Source organism: Gymnoscopelus microlampas (assembly GCF_963454915.1).
Source record: "Gymnoscopelus microlampas genome assembly, chromosome: 17".
Classification (NCBI taxonomy): Eukaryota; Metazoa; Chordata; class Actinopteri; order Myctophiformes; family Myctophidae; genus Gymnoscopelus; species Gymnoscopelus microlampas.
In genome coordinates, this window is record NC_139954.1 from 47524615 (window position 1) to 47549955 (window position 25341).

The 25341-nt window shown below is 41.7% G+C and overlaps 1 protein-coding gene across 1 annotated transcript in view; it reads right to left on the bottom strand.

The window, feature by feature from the left end:
• The window catches only part of LOC311064475 (inactive dipeptidyl peptidase 10-like), a gene marked incomplete at both ends in the record, with an annotated part of 338687 nt that overhangs the window by 33833 nt on the left and 279513 nt on the right, over nucleotides 1-25341 (bottom strand). Inside the window, 5 exon segments of the mRNA XM_084084304.1 lie at nucleotides 1038-1161; nucleotides 2076-2173; nucleotides 4039-4193; nucleotides 11241-11361; nucleotides 19688-19769. Of these exon segments, the coding sequence (XP_083940430.1) occupies nucleotides 1038-1161; nucleotides 2076-2173; nucleotides 4039-4193; nucleotides 11241-11361; nucleotides 19688-19769 (580 nt within the window).

Consider the following 25341-nt stretch of genomic DNA (forward strand, 5'->3'; position numbering starts at 1 on the left):
CATACTTCCAAAAATTCACTTTGAAATGTTTTGTAGTTTTTGAAATATTCAACTTTAAACTCCCAATAGTCTACGGGAAAGTCAATGTTATTTATTTTCATCTGAAAGACCCTTTTTCTTTCACTTGTTTGCAATCATGTTACTTCAGCATGCTTTAACTTACAGACTCCATTTAAACTGTAAAAGATTGAGGTATATTATGACTTCCATTGCTGTGTTTAAACTTTTGTTTACTTTATACTTTTGAAGCTATCCCACTTTAAAGCACATGTGGATCTCATGTTAGCTTTTCCAATACACACTAATGGTGTTTGCTAGAAGGGAGAGAGAAGGACACAGGACTAATGACCCGTGTGTTCGTAAAGTCACTGCGGCCGTATTCTTAACACAACAGATATGTGTTTTTTTTACATCACCAGGTTCGCACAGGTCTGCTCTCCGATTTAATCCAAATATCTAAGCTGTGTGATGCATACATTTTGAGTTAAGACCATTAATAGTAACCCATGTCCCTCTGCTCTCTAGCAATTAGTGCACCCGAGGGCTGTTTCATGCTTAGCCTGTCAAAGTGGTGCAAAGTAACTATGTTCACTATAGTACTCAAGTACTATACAAGAGCTTACAATGCACAGTACAATATTGTGGTGCTTTTACTCAACTTTCCATTTGTCCTAGATTTTTTGTATGCTTTTTAGCATGCCCAATAGAAACAGAATACATTGAAACATATTTTCTATCAATTATTTGGATTTTCAACCATACACTGACCTATCTAATATTGCAATCATTGCAAACAGACCACTAGGGGGCGATCCCAACTTGATGCCCATACCTAACACCATGCCTAAAACGTGTCAAAAAGTGCACAATTTCTACCGAATTCCCTCCCAGCTACACGCACACACACACACACACACACACACACACACACACACACACACACACACACACACACACACACACACACACACACACACACACACACACACACACACACACACACACACACACACACACACACACACACACAGACCAACCTTCACACACGCCCCCCTGGTGATGTCACAGACAGTGAGTATGGAGATGTTCTGGGCTCGATTCAACCACCTGACCGTCATCTCTGTTTTACTGATCCACTTCACCATGGTTACGTAGTGTTCCCTGTAAACAACAACGATAACATGGTTACATAGTATATCTGGTTCCTAATCGGACCCTTCAGAAAACGGTCAAAGATTTGTGATTATGCGGGGCTAAAACTCTTAATTCTGCGCAGTGGCGTGCACAGACATTTTGAGGGGCAGGTGCTCAAGTAAATGATGCTTTTTTTGGTTTACTTGGTCTGCTCTTTTTTCCCTCTACACCTATACCTCTTTGCCAAAAATAGCCGATCTACAAGCCCACAACGCCTCGCAGCGCGAGGCGTTGTGGGCTTGTAGATCGGCTATTTTTGGCTAAAGTTCTCCTCAGAAAAGGGATGCTAGGTTTCGAGTGGTTATGGTAAAAAGAAAAATCATATCACATGAAGATTTGGCGGACCCCCTGTAGTAACTCTGAGGACCCCCTGCTGAAGACCCCTGCTGTAAACTGAAAAAAAAAAAAAAAAGTTTTTCAAAAGGGCACTTCTGGTCAAGAGGGCAAAGGGCAGGTGCTCAAGCACCACCTAGAGTCTATCTGTGCACGCCCCTGATTCTGCGGGCTAAAATCCTTGATTTTGCAATGAAATATGCAGGGTTTTTTTTTTGCAATTTCATGCGGTGAAATTGCGGGAAGTTGCGAAGTATGTGAAAAGTCGCAAAATATGCGGAAATATATGCGATGCGAAGCGCATATTATGCGATGCAGCCTTTTGGAAAAAAACGTTACCCCCGCATAATTATGCACCATTTTGCTGATTACGCAGTAAATTCTGCGATCGCATAATCACATTTTTCTGGAGGGTCTAACCTAATGATCAAACTATCAATTTATCCGGGGACCCCCTGGAACCCCCTGGAACCCCCTCATGGACGCCTGGGGGTCCCCAGACCCCACGTTGAGGACCATCTGTCTAAATAAGAGACCACCTGACTCACCTCAGTTTCAGGCTCTCCGGCGGGCTCAGTTCCTGGGTGTGGATTGGTTCAAACAGATTGACCACTTTGAGCTTCACCATGGGGTTGGCCTGACCAGCCTGTGAGCACACACACACACACACACACACACACACACACACACACACACACACACACACACACACACACACACGAACACACACACACACACACACACACACACACACACACACACACACACACACACACACACACACACACACACACACACACACACACACACACACACACACACACACACACACACACCAGTGTTGATTTTGACAGCACACTTTGATTTAGTTGTAGTCATAGTCTTTTGAATACATTTCTGTTTAGTTTGAGTCACATTTCAGTCACCTGAAATGTTTAACTTTTATTCTAGTTTTAGTCGACTAAATCTACAGTTGATTTAGTCGACTAACATAGATTTTTGGCGGTGCCGCGATGGCGTTGGAAAGGCCGATTTTCACTTAGCTGCGTCCCGAAAATAGCCGATCTACAAGCTCACAGCGCGTTGATTGTAGATCTGCTATTGTCAGTCTGTGACACCCGCGCGCAACCATGATGACTTCTGCACTTCTCCACTAGTCCCTCCCACTTCTCCACTAGTCCCTCCCACTTCTCCACTAGTGCCTCCCACTTCTCCACTAGTCCCTCCCACTTCTCCACTAGTCCCTCCCACTTCTCCACTAGTCCCTCCCACTTCTCCACTAGTCCCTCCCAAACATTTTAGTGTCGTTTTTATTTGTTGATGAAATTGTCAGATTATTTAGTCTTAGTTTTAGACAGTGTTTAAAACAGTGTTTGCATATTAAGAAAATGAACCGTGGGGGGGGGGGGGTGGACAATTGCAATAGAGGAAGCAGATATAATGTGAGCGCTGCTGTCTGTCTGTCTTGTACCATATGAGAGCCACGGCGGTACCAGGAGAGAACAGATTAAACAGACCACCAGGTAACTCTGCAATAATAGTCACACGCACGCACGCACGCACGCACGCACGCACGCACGCACGCACACACACACACACTAGACCAGTGGTTTTCAACCAGTGGTCCGGGGACCACCAGTGGTCCTTGGAGGGGTACCAGGGGGTCCCCAGCTAAATTAGTCAACATAGCGTCACAATCATTTTTAACCACTTAGCTTTGGCTATTCAAAAATAGCAGATCTACAAGCTCGTAGCGCGGCACCGAGTGCCGCGCTACGAGCTTGTAGATCTGCTATTTTTGAAAAACCTGAAAGAGTGTGCATATCTTTGAATATTATTTATATTTCTTAAAGCGAAAATTAACCGATATCTCTGCTTCTGGGGGTCCCTGGCACAAAACATTTTCAAATGGGGGTCCGCGGCCAAATATATATCAATTTAGGGGTCCTTGGCATGAAAAAGGTTGAAAACCACTGCACTAGACAGTAGACAGTAGACAGTAGACAGTAGACACAGTAGGTAGTGATGGTACATAGAGTAGGGTACAGTACCTTGGGGTAGGGGTAGTGATGGTACATAGAGTAGGGTACAGTACCTTGGGGTAAGGATAGTGATGGTACAGTACATAGAGTAGGGTACAGTACCTTGGGGTAGGGGTAGTGATGGTACATAGAGTAGGGTACAGTACCTTGGGGTAAGGATAGTGATGGTACAGTACATAGAGTAGGGTACAGTACCTTGGGGTAGGGGTAGTGATGGTACATAGAGTAGGGTACAGTACCTTGGGGTAAGGATAGTGATGGTACAGTACATAGAGTAGGGTACAGTACCTTGGAGTAGGGGTAGTGATGGTACAGTACAGAGAGTAGGGTACAGTACCTTGGGGTAGGGGTAGTGATGGTACATAGAGTAGGGTACAGTACCTTGGAGTAGGGGTAGTGATGGTACATAGAGTAGGGTACAGTACCTTGGGGTAGGGGTAGTGATGGTACATAGAGTAGGGTACAGTACCTTGGGGTAGGGGTACTGCTTTCCTTTGGGGTAGGTACTGCCGGTGAAGCGTGGTAAGGCCATGTTGGGCACCAGAGTGTCGTTGAGCACCAGGAAGGCCAGCCGCTCTCCGTCGGGCGACCACCAGTGAGCCACATGCTTCTGAAGGATCTCCTCTGTGCACAACACAACGCTAACCACATTAGCCTCATAGCATGCAGTGACTAAGTCATTTTTTTGGGGTCAAATTGACCCCAGCAGTTTGGGATTTTTTGGACAAAAACAAAAATACTCCAAAACTGTACTTACTCCGTTAAGACCGGGAACACATCTGTGTCATTTTAGAGTTCTTTGGCTATTAAAAAATCACACCCTGTGTGAAGAGAGTGGTGCCTTTGATGAGCCCCGTATTGATGTTGTCATCAATGTTTGTTTTTTGGACATACGGACGGACACACAGACAGTGTGTCCGTCAGATATAGGAGTGGTTGGCCACCACTCAAAAAATAGCAGATATACAAGCTCAAAGCGCGGCACCGAGTGCCGCACTATGAGCTTGTAGATCTGATTTTTTCTTTTATCGTGAACATTTTTGCAAATCTTTGAATATATATATATATATATTTTAATATATTTTAATATTTAATATAATTTAATAATATATTTTTAACTCAAATCTTTTCTTCTGGGGATTCTACAAAATGTCTTCTAAATCCTGACAGTTTTTTGAAAAACAAAATATGTTTTTCAAATATATTATGTTACATGATAATACATTTTGTAATAGGGACCCCCAGAAGTAAAACATTTTCCCTTTATAAATATGTATTTAAATATTTGCTAAAATGTTCACGATTTTTTTAAAAGATTGCAGATCTACAAGCTCGTAGCGCGGCACTCGGTGCCGTGCTACGAGCTTGTAGATCTGATATTTTTGAATAGCCAAAGAAATCTAAAAATGACACACAGATGCGTTCCCGGTCTTAATGGGTTAAAGGTAGGGTAAGTGACATTTTTAGGTAAAAACTAAAACGTTTTTTTGTTAAAAGGTTAAAGCTCTATATTCTCATAGTAAGCATTGCTGTATAGAGTGTTTGTTCAGTAACAGGAGTCTCCCCGTCTCTCCAGCTCTTTAATAAACAGAGAATAAAAATTCAAGTGGGTGACAAAATTCCAGCCTATCAGGAGAGAGTACCCATTTATCAGCTTTCCAACTAAGTGCAATTGTGTGTCTGCTCATTTCTTTGTGTCATCACATCCAATTCCACTGGTTTAACACTGGCATGACTGGGGTTGCATTATCCTACACACAGCCTGCTAAACGGTCAATTTGGACAAGAAATCAAGCTCTGCTATTGGTTCCTGTCTCACCTCTTTGGACCAGACTGACTGACACCTTCTCACCCACCCAGTGGGGGGTTCCATTGTCTTTTAAATAGCCATTCAACTCCACTCTGCTCAGTCAGTTAGCTCACTCACTCTGTTGTTGCAGGCAGAAACATTTTAAAAAGTAGTAATTTAGTAGTAATGGTAACTGCAGATTCTGTAAAATGTTTATAAAAAAAGCGTATAAAACAGTGCAATCTGTAGCGTCACATTAAACTCTTGAGGGAAACATGGAGCCTATATGAACGCTAAAGCCACTGTCTAATTACGTGACTATCTCCATTGTCCAAAACACATGGATATCTCTTGACAAACCAATATTATATTATATAATATTCACATTATTGTCTGAGCGTAAAGCTCTCATTCTATCAGCTGTTCACGCTGACAGAAACGTCTCCTCTCCTCCTGCCTGTCAGCGTAACAAGAGAACACATCGCTATGTTCCACACATGTGCTCATTCCTGCTACTCCTGCGCTAAATATCTGATCTACAAACATAAAACAGTCGCTGGCTGACGAGCCCTCTGCTTGTAGATCAGTACTGTTGGCGCAGCATTGGGTTGCCAAATTTTGCGAGAGAAATGAGCAGTCAGGTCTATGAAAATGTTACTGCATGCGTTGTGCCCTGACAAAACAGTGGGGTTTATAGCCGAGGCTAATTTGCAACCCCAGTCCCTGGTTAGGCCTTTTTATATAAATATTCACCTAATAAAAAAAAAAATACGAAAGGACATGGAGCTCTAATCTAAACAAGTATGAAAATATATTTATATCTGCAAAGTAACTAAAGTTTTCAAATAATTGTAGTGGAGTAAAAGTACAAGATTTGCCTCTGAGCTGTAGTGGAGTAGAAAATTATTACCATTATAATGTAATTATATATATAATTATAATAATAATAATAATAGAAAGACGTGGAAAAACAAGCCCAAAGTCGCTTAGAATAAGCAGACATGGCAACATTGCCACAGCAAAGTCTGCTGTCTACGGGCCGCTCTGTGTGGGGTCTCGAGGTGTAAAGTGCTCTAGGGAGGGGGAGAGAGGGGGAGAGCGATCAATTTAGCCGAAATAAAACGGCTGGGATGGGATACATGGTATGTATTTCATATTTATAATGAGTTAAAAAAAAAAAAAAAACGGAGATGGTTTGAAACATATATTTAGGAAAAGTCATGAAAGGGGAACTTTCTCAGAGCTTCCTGAGAGAAGTTAAGCCACTTTCAATTTTCAAAATCGGTCCCATTGATTGCTTAGTCACGCGAGTGTTAATCTGTATGGATCCTGTGTTGAATTCTCTATCCTGATTGGATAAAATTGGTATCCCGACCTGAAAATGCATTTTCTGTTTATTAAAGAGCTGGAGAGACATGGAGACTCCTGTTACTGAACAACCAGCAAATGCATAGCAATGAGTACTATCAGGATATAGAGCTATTTAACACTTAGTTTCACTAAAGAATATCCCTTACCCGACCTTTAAGTACAGTACTCAAGTACATGTACTTAGTTACTGTCCACCACTGCAGACGGGGGTAAAGAGTTACATCTAACAGTAAGCTTCCAGAATAATTGGACACAAGCATTAACATAGTGTTAAGGAAAACAGCAGAGACGTTCAGTATAGAATACTGAATGTCGGCACTTCTCTGCAAATCCAATTAAGTATTAAGAAAAACAAGTTAACGCATTAAGACTGGGAACGCATCTCTGTCATTTTTAAATTTCTTTAGGCTATTCAAAAATAGCAGATCTACAAGCTCATGGCGCGGCACCGAGTGCCGCGCCATGAGCTTGTAGATCTGTTATTTTTGAAAAAGAAACGTGACAATGTGTGCAAATCTTTGAATTTATATGTTTTTAAGCGGACATTACTCAAATCTTTGCTGCTGGGGATTCTACAAATGTCTTCTAAATCCTAACAGTTCATTTAAAAAAAATTATTTGGCCGTGGACCCCCCATCTCAAAATATTTTGTTCTAGGGACACCCAGAAGTTGCAACAGAGTTGAAAATGTTCGCTTTAAGAATATATATATTCAAAGATTTGCACAAATTTTCACTATTTAAAAAAAAAAAAAGCAGATCTACAAGCTCATAGCGCTGCACTCGGTGCCGCGCTATGAGCTTGTAGATCTGCTATTTCTTAATCGCCAAACAAATCTTAAAATGACACAGATGCGTTCCCGGTCTGAAAGGGCTAAATCGATAGGAGAGTTATTGTGGTCGCTTGCAGAAATTCGTTCATCAGATTTACATAATCTTGTTTTCTTCAGACATGCATGAAGTGACAAAAAGAAAAAGAAAAAAAGAAAGAAGAAAAAGTCCTCGCCCAAATCTAATTATTGTTTCCTGTCCAAATCTGCCACAGTAACCGGATTCATATATTATCACTTTCTGGGATGAAACTGCAACTAATTCAATATTTGCATTTTCTTCAGCTACTTAACTGTGTGTAAAGAAGAACAGCAGCGCTGGGATGAATTCTTTATCAAAGCATTCCAACTAGTGAGACGTTAACTCCATCTGACAATGTTGTGGCAACTAAATCAACCCGTGTGTTTGCAGTGCTTTAAGTATATACTTTATATAACAAATATATACACACAATTATGACATATTCGGCGGGGAAACATTTGTGCTAGGGCAAGCATTACGGATTTCTTTAATCCATGAAGACGGGGAACGCATCCGCATTTCTTTGGCTATTCAAAAATCGTGAAAATGTGTGCAAATCATTGAACATGTATATATTTTTGAAAGCGAACATTTTTAACTCAAATCTTTGCTTCTAGGGGGGTCCCTGGAACAAAGATATTTTGAGATGGGGGTCCGCGGCCAAATACATATCATTTTGGGTGGTACTTGACATGGAAAAAGTTTGAGAACCACTAGGGGTGTGCCGATACACTAATTTCACGAAACGATACGATACGATATTTGGCTCACAACTTCGATACGATTTCGATACGATACGATACGCACTTTTTTTATTATGAAAATATATGGAGGAGAAAAAAGAAAATGCAAACAAATAATTCTGTTTTTGCATTATTCAGACATGCAAACTTGTAGCTTTTCAGCTACAATAGCCGTTTTGAATCCAAATAGTATGACACCTGACCCGAAAAAAAAACATGTTGTCACTCTTTTCACTTCGGGGCCGTTTGCATGCCTGATTATTATGATTGTAAAAAAAAAAAAAAAAAAAAAAAAAAATTCAAAAACGATATTTTTTTTCCCCAAAACGATACATATCGTCGCGAAAACGTATCGCGATATATCGCGGGACGATATATCGGCACACCCCTAAGAACCACTGATTATAGCAACATTATGTTTTCTCATAAAACTGATTTACTAGACATTTGTAGAATCCCCCAGAAGCAAAGATTTGAGTTACAAATGTTTGCTTTAAAAAAATATATGTATTCAACGATTTGCACACATTTTCATGATTTAAAAAAAAAAAAATAGCAGATCTACAAGCTCATAGTGCGGCACTCGGTGCCGCACTATGAGCTTGTATATCTGCTATTTTTTAACACATCGGGTGCCAAACACGGTCTGAACCGTGTGTTTACATAGTGGCGGTTCCGAAGCTTCGGTGCCGAACACGGTCTGAACCGTGATTTCAGCGCGGGCGGGGCTAGAGCAGCTCTGTGAGCACCCATTGTAATCCTGCGAAGGAAGTGCCAGATCGCTCACCGGAAACATTTTTTTCCCCCCATCCGCTTCCTGTCTATTTCCTACTTTGAAACGCCTATATCTCCAAATCTGTTTCCTGTGGGGAAAACCGGTCATGCGCGATGCGCGATCCCCCTCCGTTGTAACCCGCAAGGGGAATGCTATGGTTCCAGCCTGTAGCCAGGCTCATGGCAGAACATGAATCGATGCTTTTTTTTGCGTGGATTTGCTTGTAACGCACGCGGAAACTTTAAACAGCAAAGCGCAGTCAATGGGGAGAATGCTGGCACCCACGGTAAGTTGTTATGAAAAAATGCTGGCACCCGATGTGTTAATAGCCAAAGAAATCTAATATGACACGGATGCATTCCAGGTCCTAATGGATTATGCAGAGTTTTTTATTTTGATTTTATGTCTAATACATTTTCCCTTTATCAGCCAGAGCTTGTGGTTGGGTGATTTATTTCTGGAAAGAGCTACTTTTACATGAATGAGACAGACATGATGTCAGCACTTTGCACTGAAGAGAGACCGTATCAATCACAGCCAGACAGCTTTTAAATTAACTGACGCAACGTGGCTATATACACCGCCTTCAAAATATCCATATTTAAAGCTAAAACGTCATACCTACTGTAAATAGCTTGTCTCGTTCATGGGCGCGTTCCTCGGTTCAAATAAGTTTAGATTAGATTACGATAAAGCAAAATGTTTAATTAATCCCAGCGGAGGACATTAAAGGTTTCATGACGTTCAGTTTTACAACACATTAAAAGTCTTTGTCATGGTCCTTCAAACGTGTATAAAAAGTTTTTAACTGAAAATTCCACTCCAGTGAGCCATTGCAGGTATTTTTCTCTAACATTTCTAAAGCCTTTTCAACTGCAATGAAAAAAAGGAATCTTTGCCTGCGGGTGTCGCTGGTGAGGGATTTTGCCTGTCAATCATCGCCTCTGCTCCGCCCCCCCCCCCCCCCAAAAGGAAAGGATAGGGGAGGGGAGGGGCGAGGAGGAGAGTGGGCGGGATTAATCAACAGTGACCTCACTGCCGAAGGGCCAAGCTCAGATTACTTTTCAGCCTAATTATTCAGAAAACCCCAGACCACAGAAAATTCACTGGATGTTCAAAGTTCAGATTTTTTGGGTGTAATTGAGGTCATAAAACCCCCCAAAAAACATAGAAAATAAAAAAAAGTGAAAATGAATGTCATAGAACCTTTAAGAGTCTCTATTGTCTCGTTCCTAGAGTGGAAATAGCTTTTCCTACACTATGATGGAGAGTGGTTATTCTGTCTGCTACTGAGCACCCAAGTCTGACGTCACTGCCGCTAGAGGGCGCCGTTCCGCTGGTTCGTGGCTAAATGTTTTTTGTGTTGAAATCCCCATTGGGGAATCTTAGATCCACATCATATAAGAACGGTGTTCCCAAACATAAACACACCACCCTGGTGTTTCTGTCAGGGGGGTGGCTCTGCATCGTTTATGATATTCATTCATATTTGACACAGCCTGTTTCTGGAATTAATTCTGCCTTAAAATTCTTAAGAACTGCTACTTCCGGGTCTGAAACTGTCCCCACAGCAGCCGTGTTCATGGGAAATGTAGTCTTTGGGTTGTTTGACTCGTTTCTAGCATTTATTGTGTTCTCTCTTTGGGTAAATGTGTACATTTACACCTTCAGTCGATGCTTCATATCCATATGAAGGGGTGGTGTGTTTATTTTTGGAACACAGTTCTTATATGAGATGATCTAAGATTCCCCTATGGGGATAATATAATGTTATTCTGTCTGCTATAACATCCATAATATAACATTATATATATCAGATCTACAAGCTCGATGCGACGCATTGTGAGCTTGTAGATCTGATATTTTCAAATGGCCAAAATGTATATAGTGCTGAAGTGGTTAATGTATGTTTTGTAATAATAATCAAAATCTACAAAGTAACTAGTAACACGAGTTTTCAAATAATTGTAGTGGAGTAAAAGTAAAATATTTGCCTCTGAGATGTAGTGGAGTAGAAGTAAAAGTACTGAAAATTGGAAATACTCCAGTAAAGTAAATCTAAGTAAATCTAGTCTACAGCACTTGAGTAGGCCTACATGTACTTAGTTACTTTACACCCACTGGTAGCAGACGATCGTTTACCTTCGTAGAGCCAGTCTGCGATCCCGTTAAAAATGACGCCTTCTTTCCCCGAGGAGGTGAGTCTGAGGGCGTTGCTCTTCACGTCCGACTGGTAATAGATGTTGTTCTCAAAGATGTAGATCTGTGGAGAGACACACACACACACACACACACACACACACACACACACACACACACACACACATACACACACACACACACACACACACACACACACACACACACACACATACACACACACACACACACACACACACACATTACAATTTAACACATTGACCGCCAATGACTCAATATTACGCTATTTGAGCTAGAGGGCGCTCTTCACCAAATGAACGAAGCCCTGACTTCCAGAGAAGGATCCACCCGGAAATGAGGTCATCTAAAACATTTACACCCTGTCCACTACAATGTTATTACATTTATAAAAATGTATCTCAGATTTATTTTTCCCAGATTGTGTTTTTGGTGAAAACGAGCTTATTATTCAACTGCCGATAACTGCAGAACGGACGATCGCTGTTACAATGTTTTTGTTTTTCGGTGGAAAGAAGAGAGACTCGTCTTTTCACAGAGACACCGTTTGTTTACGTCAGCGTTGAAAAGAATCATTCTGTGGATCCTCAAAATAAGGTAAAATGCAGACAAATTAATTCATTAAAGGTTTCATGACGTTCAGTTTTACCACACATTAAAAGTCTTTGTCATGGTCCTTAACACATTGACTGCCAGTCGCGTAGATCTACGCGAACCGATTTAAAGCCGCAGCGTGCCAGTCGCGTAGATCTACGCGACTCGCAAATCCCATGTTAAATCAAACAAGTGCACTTTCCGGATTTTTTTTCGAGCCCTTCCGGTTCCGGGGGCCGACCGGAAACGAAATAAAACTGGTTCCGGTTTTGTCGCTCGCATCCGTTTCCTGTCTAGGAATCAGCTTTGAATCGATTTATCTCCTTTGTGGTTTTCCTCACCGCATCGTCCTGTCTAACGTTATCGTCTGTAACTTCAAAATGGAGGATCGGATCGCAGTTTTCACTGTTTGTTTCTCACGGATCCCGTGTTTGTGTCAAACCAAATGAACGCGGATTTTAAACGGATTTAGCGGGGGCTATGGCGACATGAAAAAAACAAAAAAAAAACAACTAAGTACACTTACCCATGTACTGAACTTAATTACAAATTTGAGGAATTTCTACTTTGCTGGAGTATTTTACATTTTCAGTACTTTTACTTCTACTCCACTACATCTCAGACGAAAATATTGTACTTTTACTCCACTACAATTATTTGAACACTTTAGTTACTTGCTACTTTTGATTATTATTACAAAACATACATAAATCACGTCAGCCCTATATACATTTTGGCCATTTGGAAATAGCCGATCTACAAGCTCCCAATGCGACACATTGTGAGCTTGTAGATCTGCTATTTTCAAAAGATTTTTAAACATTGTATACATTTGAAAATTTGTGAAATGGGACATTGTGCGTAATGAGTACTTTCTACTTTTGGTACTTTAAGCACATTTTGATACCAATACTTTTGTACTTTTACTCAAGTAAATGTTGAATTCTGCAATGGTTACATTGCAGTATTGATACTTTTACTCAAGTAAAACATTTGAGTACTTTTTTTTCCACCACTGGTGTTTTCCAGCTTTGAAGTGCCCACAGGGGCGCTGCGGCAAAAAAAACACACACCAGGGCCTCCCGGAGCGTGCCTTTAGCGATGCAACGAAGACAGACTGGCACTGCCAACTCAGGCCTTCTGCCAACGGGCGTTCTCTGTGGACTCGAGCCCTCATCCACAGAAATGCCTGACGCTCTTCTTCTCGACGGAAACAGCTTAGCCAGAGCCTTCTTATGCTAACCCTAAGAGCCAGAGGTCTTAACCCTTTAAGACCGGGAACGCATCTGTGTCATTGTAAGAAATTCTTTCTTTGGCTATTCGAAAATAGCAGATCTACAAGCTCGTAGCCGAGTAAAGCTCGAACCGAGTGCCGCCCTACGAGCTTGTAGATCTGCTATTTTCAAAAAAATGTTGAACATTTTTGCAAATATTTGAATATATATATATTTTTTTTCCTGGGGGCACCTATTACAAAATATTTTGAGATGGGGGGTCCGTGGCCACATATAATTTTGGGGGTCCTTGACATGAAAAAGTTTGAGAATCACTGATATTATAGCAACATACGTTTTGCAAAAAACAAATACATTTGTAGAATCCCCCAGAAGCAAAGATTTTAGTTAAAAATGTTCGCTTTAAAAAAAATATATGTCTGCTATTTTTTTTAAATCGTGAAAATGTGTGCAAATCTTTGAATATATATATATATTTAAAGCGAATAGTTTTAACTCAAATCTTTCCCTGGAACTAAATATTTGGATGGGGGTCCGCGGCCAAATACATGTCATTTCGGGGGTCCTTGACATGAAAAAGATTGAGCACCGCGCGCTGATATAGAAACATACGTTTTTTCAGAAAACTGTTGGGATTTAGGAGAGACATGTAGAATCGGCTTCAGGTCTCAATGGGTTAAGGAGGTTTTCACATAAAGATCCGCGACCAAAGGCCGTTCGGTCCGGCGCTCATGGTACGCGGCTCACACTCTGTGATTTGTCTGGGTTAAACGCTCTAAAGGTCTAATCACCCCCGGAGGGCGAGAAAGATAGAGAAGATTTAGAGAAAAAGAGTGTTTGTATTCCAGTATCCAGTATGAACCGGAACACACAGCTCTCTGCACTGAGAATAGAATAGAATAGATGTCTTTATTATCCACTAGGGGACATCGTTTTTGCTCGGGTCAATGCATAGATTCAAGACAAGACATAAATATACACCACCCAGCAAAGTACTTCAACTCTATAAAAGGTGAAAGGGTCTTTAACCCATTAAGACCTGGAACTGTGTAATTTTTAGATTTGAGCTAAAAAGCATTATTTTACACTTTGGGCTATTCAAAAATAGCAGATATACGAGCTCATAGCGCGGCACCGAGTGCCGCGCTATGAACTTGTAGATCTGCTATTTTTGAAAAATCGTGAAAATGTGTGCAAATCTTTGAATATATATATTTTTAAAGCGGACATTTTTAACTCAAATCTTTGCTTCTGGGGGGGTCCCTGGAACAAGATATTTTGTTGGGGGTCCGCGGCCAAATACATTTTTTAGGGGTCCTTGACATGAAAAAGATTGAGCACCGCTGATATAGAAACATACGTTTTTCAGAAAACTGTTGAGATTTAGGAGACATGTAGAATCGGCTTCAGGTCTCAATGGGTTAATCCATTAAGACCTGGAACGCATCTGTGTCACTTTTTCATTTGAGCTAAAAAAGCATGATTTTACACTTTGGCTATATAAAAATAACAGATCTACAAGCTCGTAGCGAGCTTCATGTAGATCTGCTATTTTTTAAATAGTGAAAAATGTGTGCAAAATCTTTTAATACATTATTGTTTAAAGCAAACATTTTAACTCTATTCTTTGCTTCTGGGGGGTCCCTGGAACAAAACATTTTGAGATGGGGGGTCGGCGGCCAAATACATATCATTTGGGGGGACCTTGACATGAAAAAGTTTGAGAACCACTGATATAGAAACGTATGTTTTTCAGAAAACTGTTAGGATTTAGAAGACATTTGTAGAATTGGCTTCAGGTCTTAATTAAAGACCTTAAAGGGGCTACACCATGAATGTAAAAAAAATATATTATATATAAATATTGCCCCCTAATACGTATTAAACAGGTTGTAAGCCTAAAAAAACATCCAGATATTTTTTCTCACAATTTGACTGTCTGTCATTCCAAGCTTTTTCAGCTGCAATACCAAAACGTCCTTTTGGGCAGAGGGGTGCTACTGAGCAATTCTGTCTGTTAAAATACATGGGCAGAAATGCAAGTGATGTCACTTGCATTTCCATTCTGAGATGGCCTGTTCAGACACGCCCATTCTGAAAATCTCTGAAATGAGAATGAATGACTGAATGTTAAAAAATATATATTTTTTGGGGTACAAGAGACACTGGGGAGCCCAAAAAATACCCCCCCCCCCCAAAAAAAAAAGAAAGAAAAAGAAATTCATGGTGTAGCCCCTTTAAAAGAAAGCAATGTCCTCTCCACCCTTGTGGAACGCCCCAGCATGTAGAAGAACAGAGAGCTACGGCATGGATTCCACATTGTGCTCTCACAGTTTAGACCTCTCACATGTTTCATTAACCCTTTAAGACCTGGAACGCATGTGTGTCATTTTAACATTTCTTTGGGCTATTCAAAAATAGCAGATCTACAAGCTCATAGCGCGGCACCGAGTGCCGCGTGGTATCTATGAGCTTGTAGATACTGCTATTTTTTTTTTTTATCATGAACATTTGTGCAAATCAAATATATTTTTGAAAGCTAAAATGTTTTACTCAGATCTTTGCTTCTGGGGGATTCTACAAATGTCTTCTATGTCCTATTTTCGTTTTTTTGGAGAAAAAAAAACGTCTGTTGCTATAATATCAGTGGTAAACAAAAAAGATGTCAAGGACCCCCAAAATGATATGTTTTTGGCCGCGGACCCCCATCTCAAAATATTTTCAAGATTTTTCAAAAATAGCAGATCTACAAGCTCATAGCGTGGCACCCCTATGTCTTTTAAAGCGATCGGTGGGTGGATGGAGCTTTGTGAATAATAATATTCTATGATTTTTCAAATGTTAGTGAAAAACGCTCAGAATCGCCGGCCAAGGCAGCTATAGACCATGTTTTAACTCTGGCAGCTAAAGAGTTAAGGATGGACATTGCAGTATTTTAACACAAAGGATTGAGCTCGGTTTTAAACCCGCCCCCATACCGACACATTGTGAGCTTGTAAATCTGCTATTTTTGCAATTTCTTTTTCTTTTGCCACTCCCTTTGTGAAATATTGCCTCTGCCACCCAGATATCCCCCCTCCCCTCTCCCCCCCCCCCCCCCCCCAGGCCGGTTTGAATTGGTACATCTTGCTGCCATGGAAACGACAGGCCCGACTGCTGTACTGTACTGTAGGTCCATTGTGATGGAAGCTGAGGGAAAGTGAAAGTGAGAGAGGATATGAGCGCAGCGGCGTCTCAGAGCAGTTTACTCTCTCTTTCCTTTAACCCATTGAGACCTGAAGCCGATTCTACATGTCTCCTAAATCCCAACAGTTTTCTGAAAAACGTATGTTTCTATATCAGTGGTGCTCAATCTTTTTCATGTCAAGGACCCCCAAAATGATATGTATTTGGCCGCGGACCCCCATCAAAATATGTTGTTCCAGGGACCCCCCAGAAGCAAAGATTTGAGTTAAAAATGTTCGCTTTAAAAATATATATATTCAAAGATTTGCACACATTTTCACGATGTTTCAAAAATAGCAGATCTACAAGCTCATAGCGCGGCACTCGGTGCCGCGCTATGAGCTTGTATATCTGATATTTTTGAATAGCCAAAGTGTAAAATAATGCTTTTTTAGCTCAAATCTAAAAATGACACAGTTCCAGGTCTTAATGGGTTAAAACAACATCTATTCCACAAAGGCAGAGCAGTGGTTCCTACAGCTGTAGCCACTCACACCGTCCCTCTGGACTGACTGTCACTTTGAGACAAATACTGTTTCAAGAGAAGTTTCACTCTGAAAATGCACTTATTGGTATGCATGGCATATCTGGTAAATGGTAAATGGTGCCTTTATGTAGAGCTTTTATCCAAAGCGCTCTGCATAGATTGTGCAATAGCTAAGTGAGGACAGCATACATACTGAATGTCAACCAGCAGAATGAGGTGGATTTGACGCAACTAGAGGTTTGGGCCGTCATGCGGATCTAATACATCTGGAGTTGGGGCCGAGAGGTCGGGCTGCGACGCGGACCCCACATCTAGATTTCGGGTCGATATCAGTGCTGCCAGATTCTGTGTGAGAAACAAGCAACCAGGTCTAGGAACACACCAGCCCAAAAGAAGCGACTATGGGGCCACATGAGCACTTTAACATATACATCAGCTATTTGAAAATAGCAGATCTACAAGCTCACAACGCGTCGCGGAAATTGTAATAAGGAGATCTGGCAACCCTGGCCGCTATTCTTGAAAACCCACATTTAGTATATACAGTTATTTCACCAGGGAGATAAATGATCCCATTCGGTGCAGATCTGTTCTGGGCCCCTTGATAACCTGAAGCAGAAAGGTCCAGTTCCATCCCTGTTCTCCCCTGGGCTCTGTAGGGCCCAAGGACACTACAGAGAGAGGTCCAGTTCCATCCCCGTTCTCCCCTGGGCTCTGTAGGGCCCAAGGACACTACAGAGAGAGGTCCAGTTCCATCCCCGTTCTCCCCTGGGCTCTGTAGGGCCCAAGGACACTACAGAGAGAGGTCCAGTTCCATCCCCGTTCTCCCCTGGGCTCTGTAGGGCCCAAGGACACTACAGAGAGAGGTCCAGTTCCATCCCTGTTCTCCCCTGGGCTCTGTAGGGCCCAAGGACACTACAGAGAGAGGTCCAGTTCCATCCCTGTTCTCTCCTCAAGGACGGAGGTTGTGGAAATCCAACCTCCCCCGACGCATCAAGATCAGTTTCTTCTCTGCGACTGTGGAGTCCGTTCTCCTCTACGGCTGTGAATGCTGGACACTAAAGCGAGCCCTACAGAAGTCCCTGGACGGGTGCTACACCAGAATGTTACGTGTGGTACTGAACATCAACCAGGACGAGCACATTACCAACAAGCGTCTGTACGGGGCACTACCAAGTGTATCAGAAAAGATAGCAGTCAGGAGGATGAGACTAGCCGGCCACTGCCACCGGCTCTGTAGGGCCCAAGGACACTAGGGAAAGGTCCAGTTCCATCCCTGTTCTCCCCTCACGGACACCACAGAGAGGTCCAGTTCCATCCCTGTTCTCCCCTGGGCTCTGTAGGGCCCAAGGACACTACAGAGAGAGGTCCAGTTCCGTGTGTTTGTGTGTTTGTACGTTTGTGTGTGCGTGTCTTTGTCAATGTGTGTGTGTGTGTGTGTGTGTGTGTGTGTGTGTGTGTGTGTGTGTGTGTGTGTGTGTGTGTGTGTGTGTGTGTGTGTGTGTGTGTGTGTGTGTATTATCAGTTTGTCTGTAAGTATGTTTGGATTTGTATTTTGTACGCATGTATGTGTGTATTCTTGTACAGTATGTGCAGTGGTGGGAAAAGTCAAAATCAAAATGTACTTAAAGTACCAAAAGTAGAAAGTACTCATTATGCAGAATGACTCATTATGCAGAATGACTCATTATGCAGAATGACTCATTATGCAGAATGTGCAGAAAGTTTTCAAATGAGTAAAATGTATACAAATCTTTTGAAAATAGCAGATCTACAAGCTCACAATGCGTCGCGATGCGTCGCATTGTGAGCTTGTAGATTTTCAAATGGTCAAAATGTATATAGGGCTGCATGTGGTTAATGTATGTTTTGGTAATAATAATAATCAAAATCTACAAAGTAACTAGTAACTGAAGTTTTCAAATAATTGCAGTGGAGTAAAAGTACAATATTTGCCTCTGAGATGTAGTGGAGTAGAAGTAAAAGTACTGAAAATTGGAAAAACTGGATATTTGGAAAAACTGCAGTAAAGTAAAAAATACCTCAAAATGTATCTGTTAGTGCTGCCAGTGCGTTCCAATTTTAAACACACACACGCACGTGCACACACACACACACACGTGCACGGCAGAGGCTGACATCTTTAGGGAAGCTAATTAGATGATAATTTGGTTTCCATCAAAACCTATTTTATTTTTATCTGCTCAGGACAGATGGAAGGAAACCTATTTGCGTTGATGGGTCTCTAAAACAGCTAAAGAGCCGTATGTATGTGTGTGTGTGTGTGTGTGTGTGTGTGTGTGTGTGTGTGTGTGTGTGTGTGTGTGTGTGTGTGTGTGTGTGTGTGTGTGTGTGTGTGTGTGTGTGCTTTGTCTGCGTTTGTAAGCGCTTGGAACGGCTGATTCGGACATAAATCAAACGTTAGCTGGATCTGGAAGTCGTTACGGGGGAGGTGAGACGCAGGCAGATGTTCTCTCTCTCTCTCTCTCTCCCTCCCTCTCTCTCTCTCTCCACGGGCGACTCTGCATCGTTAGCAACGCGAGCGTCTCGTGAAACCGTGATGTGTGTGTGTGTGTGTGTGTGTGTGTGTGTGTGTGTGTGTGTGTGTGTGTGTGTGTGTGTGTGTGTGTGTGTGTGTGTGTGTGTGTGTGTGTGTGTGTGTGTGTGTGTGTGTGCGCGCGTGCGTGCGTGGGTGTGTGTTTGTGTGTGGGACACACCGAAGCCATTAAGGTTGTTCTCATTAGGAGGAGCTGAGCACTGTTGTTGTAGAGTGTGTCCCCGTGAGGGGAACTATATACTTTCACTACATCAGTGCTTCTCAAACCAAGCACAGAGCCCTGGGTGTTTAAGAGGTTAAAGGTCAGACTCACCAGCTGCTGACCCGTCACTCCCCAGGAGGCGAACTGCAGCACAGAGTTGAGGACCTCTGGGGGGTCCAGCTCCCACAGCTCCCTAGAAAACAACAAAATAAATCATAAATGATATATTATATATAATTACGTTGTATATCATTATCCTCTACATGAAGAACTCTCTGCTTTGTGTCCTCTACATGAAGAACTCTCTGCTTTGTGTCCTCTACATGAAGAACTCTCTGCTTTGTGTCCTCTACATGAAGAACTCTCTGCTTTGTGTCCTCTACATGAAGAACTCTCTGCTTTGTGTCCTCTACATGAACAACTCTCTGCTTTGTGTCCTCTACATGAAGAACTCTCTGCTTTGTGTCCTCTACATGAACAACTCTCTGCTTTGTGTCCTCTACATGAAGAACTCTCTGCTTTGTGTCCTCTACATGAAGAACTCTCTGCTTTGTGTCCTCTACATGAAGAACTCACTGCTTTGTGTCCTCTACATGAAGAACTCTCTGCTTTGTGTCCTCTACATGAAGAACTCTCTGCTTTGTGTCCTCTACATGAAGAACTCTCTGCTTTGTGTCCTCTACATGAAGAACTCTCTGCTTTGTGTCCTCAACATGAAGAACTCTCTGCTTTGTGTCCTCTACATAAACAACTCTCTGCTTTGTGTCCTCTACATGAAGAACTCTCTGCTTTGTGTCCTCTACATGAAGAACTCACTGCTTTGTGTCCTCTACATGAAGAACTCTCTGCTTTGTGTCCTCTACATGAACAACTCTCTGCTTTGTGTCCTCTACATGAACAACTCACTGCTTTGTGTCCTCTACATGAAGAACTCTCTGCTTTGTGTCCTCTACATGAACAACTCTCTGCTTTGTGTCCTCTACATGAACAACTCTCTGCTTTGTGTCCTCTACATGAAGAACTCTCTGCTTTGTGTCCTCTACATGAAGAACTCACTGCTTTGTGTCCTCTACATGAAGAACTCTCTGCTTTGTGTCCTCTACATGAAGAACTCTCTGCTTTGTGTCCTCTACATGAAGAACTCTCTGCTTTGTGTCCTCTACATGAAGAACTCACTGCTTTGTGTCCTCTACATGAAGAACTCTCTGCTTTGTGTCCTCTACATGAAGAACTCTCTGCTTTGTGTCCTCAACATGAAGAACTCACTGCTTTGTGTCCTCTACATGAAGAACTCTCTGCTTTGTGTCCTCTACATGAAGAACTCTCTGCTTTGTGTCCTCTACATGAACAACTCTCTGCTTTGTGTCCTCTACATGAAGAACTCTCTGCTTTGTGTCCTCTACATGAACAACTCTCTGCTTTGTGTCCTCTACATGAAGAACTCACTGCTTTGTGTCCTCTACATGAAGAACTCTCTGCTTTGTGTCCTCAACATGAAGAACTCACTACTTTGTGTCCTCTACATGAAGAACTCTCTGCTTTGTGTCCTCTACATGAAGAACTCTCTGCTTTGTCTCCTCAACATGAAGAACTCACTGCTTTGTGTCCTCAACATGAAGAACTCACTGCTTTGTGTCCTCTACATGAAGAACTCTCTGCTTTGTGTCCTCTACATGAAGAACTCACTGCTTTGTGTCCTCTACATGAACAACTCTCTGCTTTGTGTCCTCTATATGAACAACTCTCTGCTTTGTGTCCTCTACATAAAGAACTCTCTGCTTTGTGTCCTCTACATGAACAACTCTCTGCTTTGTGTCCTCTATATGAAGAACTCTCTGCTTTGTGTCCTCTACATAAAGAACTCTCTGCTTTGTTTCCTCTACATGAACAACTCTCTGCTTTGTGTCCTCTACATAAAGAACTCTCCGCTTTGTGTCCTCTACATGAACAACTCTCTGCTTTGTGTCCTCTACATGAACAACTCTCTGCTTTGTGTCCTCTACATGAACAACTCTCTGCTTTGTGTCCTCTACATGAAGAACTCTCTGCTTTGTGTCCTCTACATGAAGAACTCTCTGCTTTGTGTCCTCTACATAAAGAACTCTCTGCTTTGTGTCCTCTACATGAACAACTCTCTGCTTTGTGTCCTCTACATGAAGAACTCTCTGCTTTGTGTCCTCTACATGAAGAACTCTCTGCTTTGTGTCCTCTACATGAAGAACTCTCTGCTTTGTGTCCTCTACAAGAAGAACTCACTGCTTTGTGTCCTCTACATGAAGAACTCACTGCTTTGTGTCCTCTACATGAAGAACTCACTGCTTTGTGTCCTCTACATGAAGAACTCACTGCTTTGTGTCCTCTACATGAAGAACTCACTGCTTTGTGTCCTCAACATGAACAACTCTCTGCTTTGTGTCCTCTACATGAAGAACTATCTGCTTTGTGTCCTCTACATGAAGAACTCACTGCTTTGTGTCCTCAACATGAAGAACTATCTGCTTTGTGTCCTCTACATGAAGAACTCACTGCTTTGTGTCCTCAACATGAAGAACTCTCTGCTTTGTGTCCTCAACATGAAGAACTCTCTGCTTTGTGTCCTCTACATGAAGACCTCACTGCTTTGTGTCCTCTACATGAAGAAGTGTCTGCTTTGTGTCCTCTACATGAAGAACTCTCTGCTTTGTGTCCTCTACATGAACAACTCTCTGCTTTGTGTCCTCTACATGAAGAACTCACTGCTTTGTGTCCTCTACATGAAGAACTCTCTGCTTTGTGTCCTCTACATGAACAACTCTCTGCTTTGTGTCCTCTACATGAACAACTCTCTGCTTTGTGTCCTCAACATGAAGAACTCTCTGCTTTGTGTCCTCTACATGAAGAACTCACTGCTTTGTGTCCTCAACATGAACAACTCTCTGCTTTGTGTCCTCTACATGAAGAACTCTCTGCTTTGTGTCCTCTACATGAACAACTCTCTGCTTTGTGTCCTCTACATGAACAACTCTCTGCTTTGTGTCCTCTACATGAACAACTCTCTGCTTTGTGTCCTCTATATGAAGAACTCTCTGCTTTGTGTCCTCTACATGAACAACTCACTGCTTTGTGTCCTCTACATGAAGAACTCACTGCTTTGTGTCCTCTACATGAAGAACTCACTGCTTTGTGTCCTCTACATGAACAACTCTCTGCTTTGTGTCCTCTACATGAACAACTCACTGCTTTGTGTCCTCTACATGAAGAACTCACTGCTTTGTGTCCTCAACATGAAGACCTCTCTGCTTTGTGTCCTCAACATGAAGACCTCTCTGCTTTGTGTCCTCAACATGAAGACCTCTCTGCTTTGTGTCCTCAACATGAACAACTCTCTGCTTTGTGTCCTCTACATGAAGAACTCTCTGCTTTGTGTCCTCTACATGAAGAACTCTCTGCTTTGTGTCCTCTACATGAAGAACTCTCTGCTTTGTGTCCTCTACATGAAGAACTCTCTGCTTTGTGTCCTCTACATGAAGAACTCTCTGTTTTGTGTCCTCTACAAGAAGAACTCACTGCTTTGTGTCCTCTACATGAAGAACTCACTGCTTTGTGTCCTCTACATGAAGAACTCACTGCTTTGTGTCCTCTACATGAAGAACTCACTGCTTTGTGTCCTCTACATGAAGAACTCACTGCTTTGTGTCCTCAACATGAACAACTCTCTGCTTTGTGTCCTCTACATGAAGAACTATCTGCTTTGTGTCCTCTACATGAAGAACTCACTGCTTTGTGTCCTCAACATGAAGAACTCTCTGCTTTGTGTCCTCAACATGAAGAACTCTCTGCTTTGTGTCCTCTACATGAAGACCTCACTGCTTTGTGTCCTCTACATGAAGAAGTGTCTGCTTTGTGTCCTCTACATGAAGAACTCTCTGCTTTGTGTCCTCTACATGAACAACTCTCTGCTTTGTGTCCTCTACATGAAGAACTCACTGCTTTGTGTCCTCTACATGAAGAACTCTCTGCTTTGTGTCCTCTACATGAACAACTCTCTGCTTTGTGTCCTCTACATGAACAACTCTCTGCTTTGTGTCCTCAACATGAAGAACTCTCTGCTTTGTGTCCTCTACATGAAGAACTCACTGCTTTGTGTCCTCAACATGAACAACTCTCTGCTTTGTGTCCTCTACATGAAGAACTCTCTGCTTTGTGTCCTCTACATGAACAACTCTCTGCTTTGTGTCCTCTACATGAAGAACTCTCTGCTTTGTGTCCTCTACATGAAGAACTCTCTGCTTTGTGTCCTCTACATGAAGAACTCACTGCTTTGTGTCCTCAACATGAAGAACTCACTGCTTTGTGTCCTCAACATGAAGAACTCTCTGCTTTGTGTCCTCTACATGAACAACTCTCTGCTTTGTGTCCTCTACATGAAGAACTCTCTGCTTTGTTGCACGGTGCTCCGTCCTCCTTTATCCTGACAGGTACTCGTCTTCCAGTGGTGGAAAGTAACTAAGTACACATACTCAAGTACTTTACTGAACACATTGAGTGCCAAACTTTGTGTACAGTGGCGTGCACAGACATTTTGAGGGGCAGGAGCTCAAGTGAAAAAAAGGGCACCGTCTGTGGCGCGTGGAACCGCCGGCTGCCTTAGTAGTGTGAGACTTATTAAAGGCACATCTTGTAGGTGGTAATTGCATATATATGTATTTCAATAGCCATATGCTGTCTGATGCAGATGTTTATAATATTCAACAGGTTGGTTTCTGGTAAATTATTTTAACAATTTAAATAAGCAACAACAGAACAAACAAAGATTGCGGTGCCACATTGTGCATGCCTTAGTGTCTATAAAATAAATAACTGACTAAATAATGACTTGAGTGAGCATTGATTGATTGACTGAATACTTTATTAAAGGTAGGGTAAGTGATTTTCTTTGGTTAAAATAAGTGTTAAATAGCTCTATACTCTGATAGTACTCATTGCTATAGAGTGTTTGTTCAGTAAAAGGAATCTCCTTGTCTCTCCAGCTCTTTATTAAACAGAAAATGCATTTCCGTTTCAGTTTCATTTCCAATTTTATCCAACCAGGATAGAGAACTCAATCAGGATATAGATTAAACAAGTGAAATTGGAAGAGATGACACTAAGAAATGAGCAGACAAAATTGGAACTGGAACATTATACAAATGAAGCTTAAAAATGGGTACCTTCTCCTGATTGGCTGAGATTTTGACACCTACCGGAAAATGTATTTTCTGTTTATTAAATAGCTGGAGAGACGGGGAGACTCCTGTTACTGAACAAACACTCTATAGCAATGATTACTATCACAATATAGTGTTTTAACAAAATACTTTTTGTTTTAACCAAAAAATATCACTTACCCACCTTTAACAGGTGACTTTTAAGACATTTTTAATACCTCAGAAATAAATAAAATGAAATGAAAAAATAGCATTACTGCATCAAAAGTAATCAACCTGAAAAGGTTGAGAACCACTGGGTTAACTCACCAGAGATCACACAGGGATTTTACATAACAAAAGCTTGTGGCATCAACAGAAAATTCCTTAATCGGTCTATTTAAAGTAATACTAGGTAACGTTTTCAGTAAAACTAAAGTTAAATTGTATATCTTTTGTGAGTGGCAAATGTTTCACAACACCCACTCCATGAATTTCACCCCCGAAAGCCTTTTATTTATATATTTTCTATTGAACGTTGTCGAGCATGACTTTCCCTCGGAAATTACGTCATCTGGCCGGAAAAAGGAAGCGGAAATC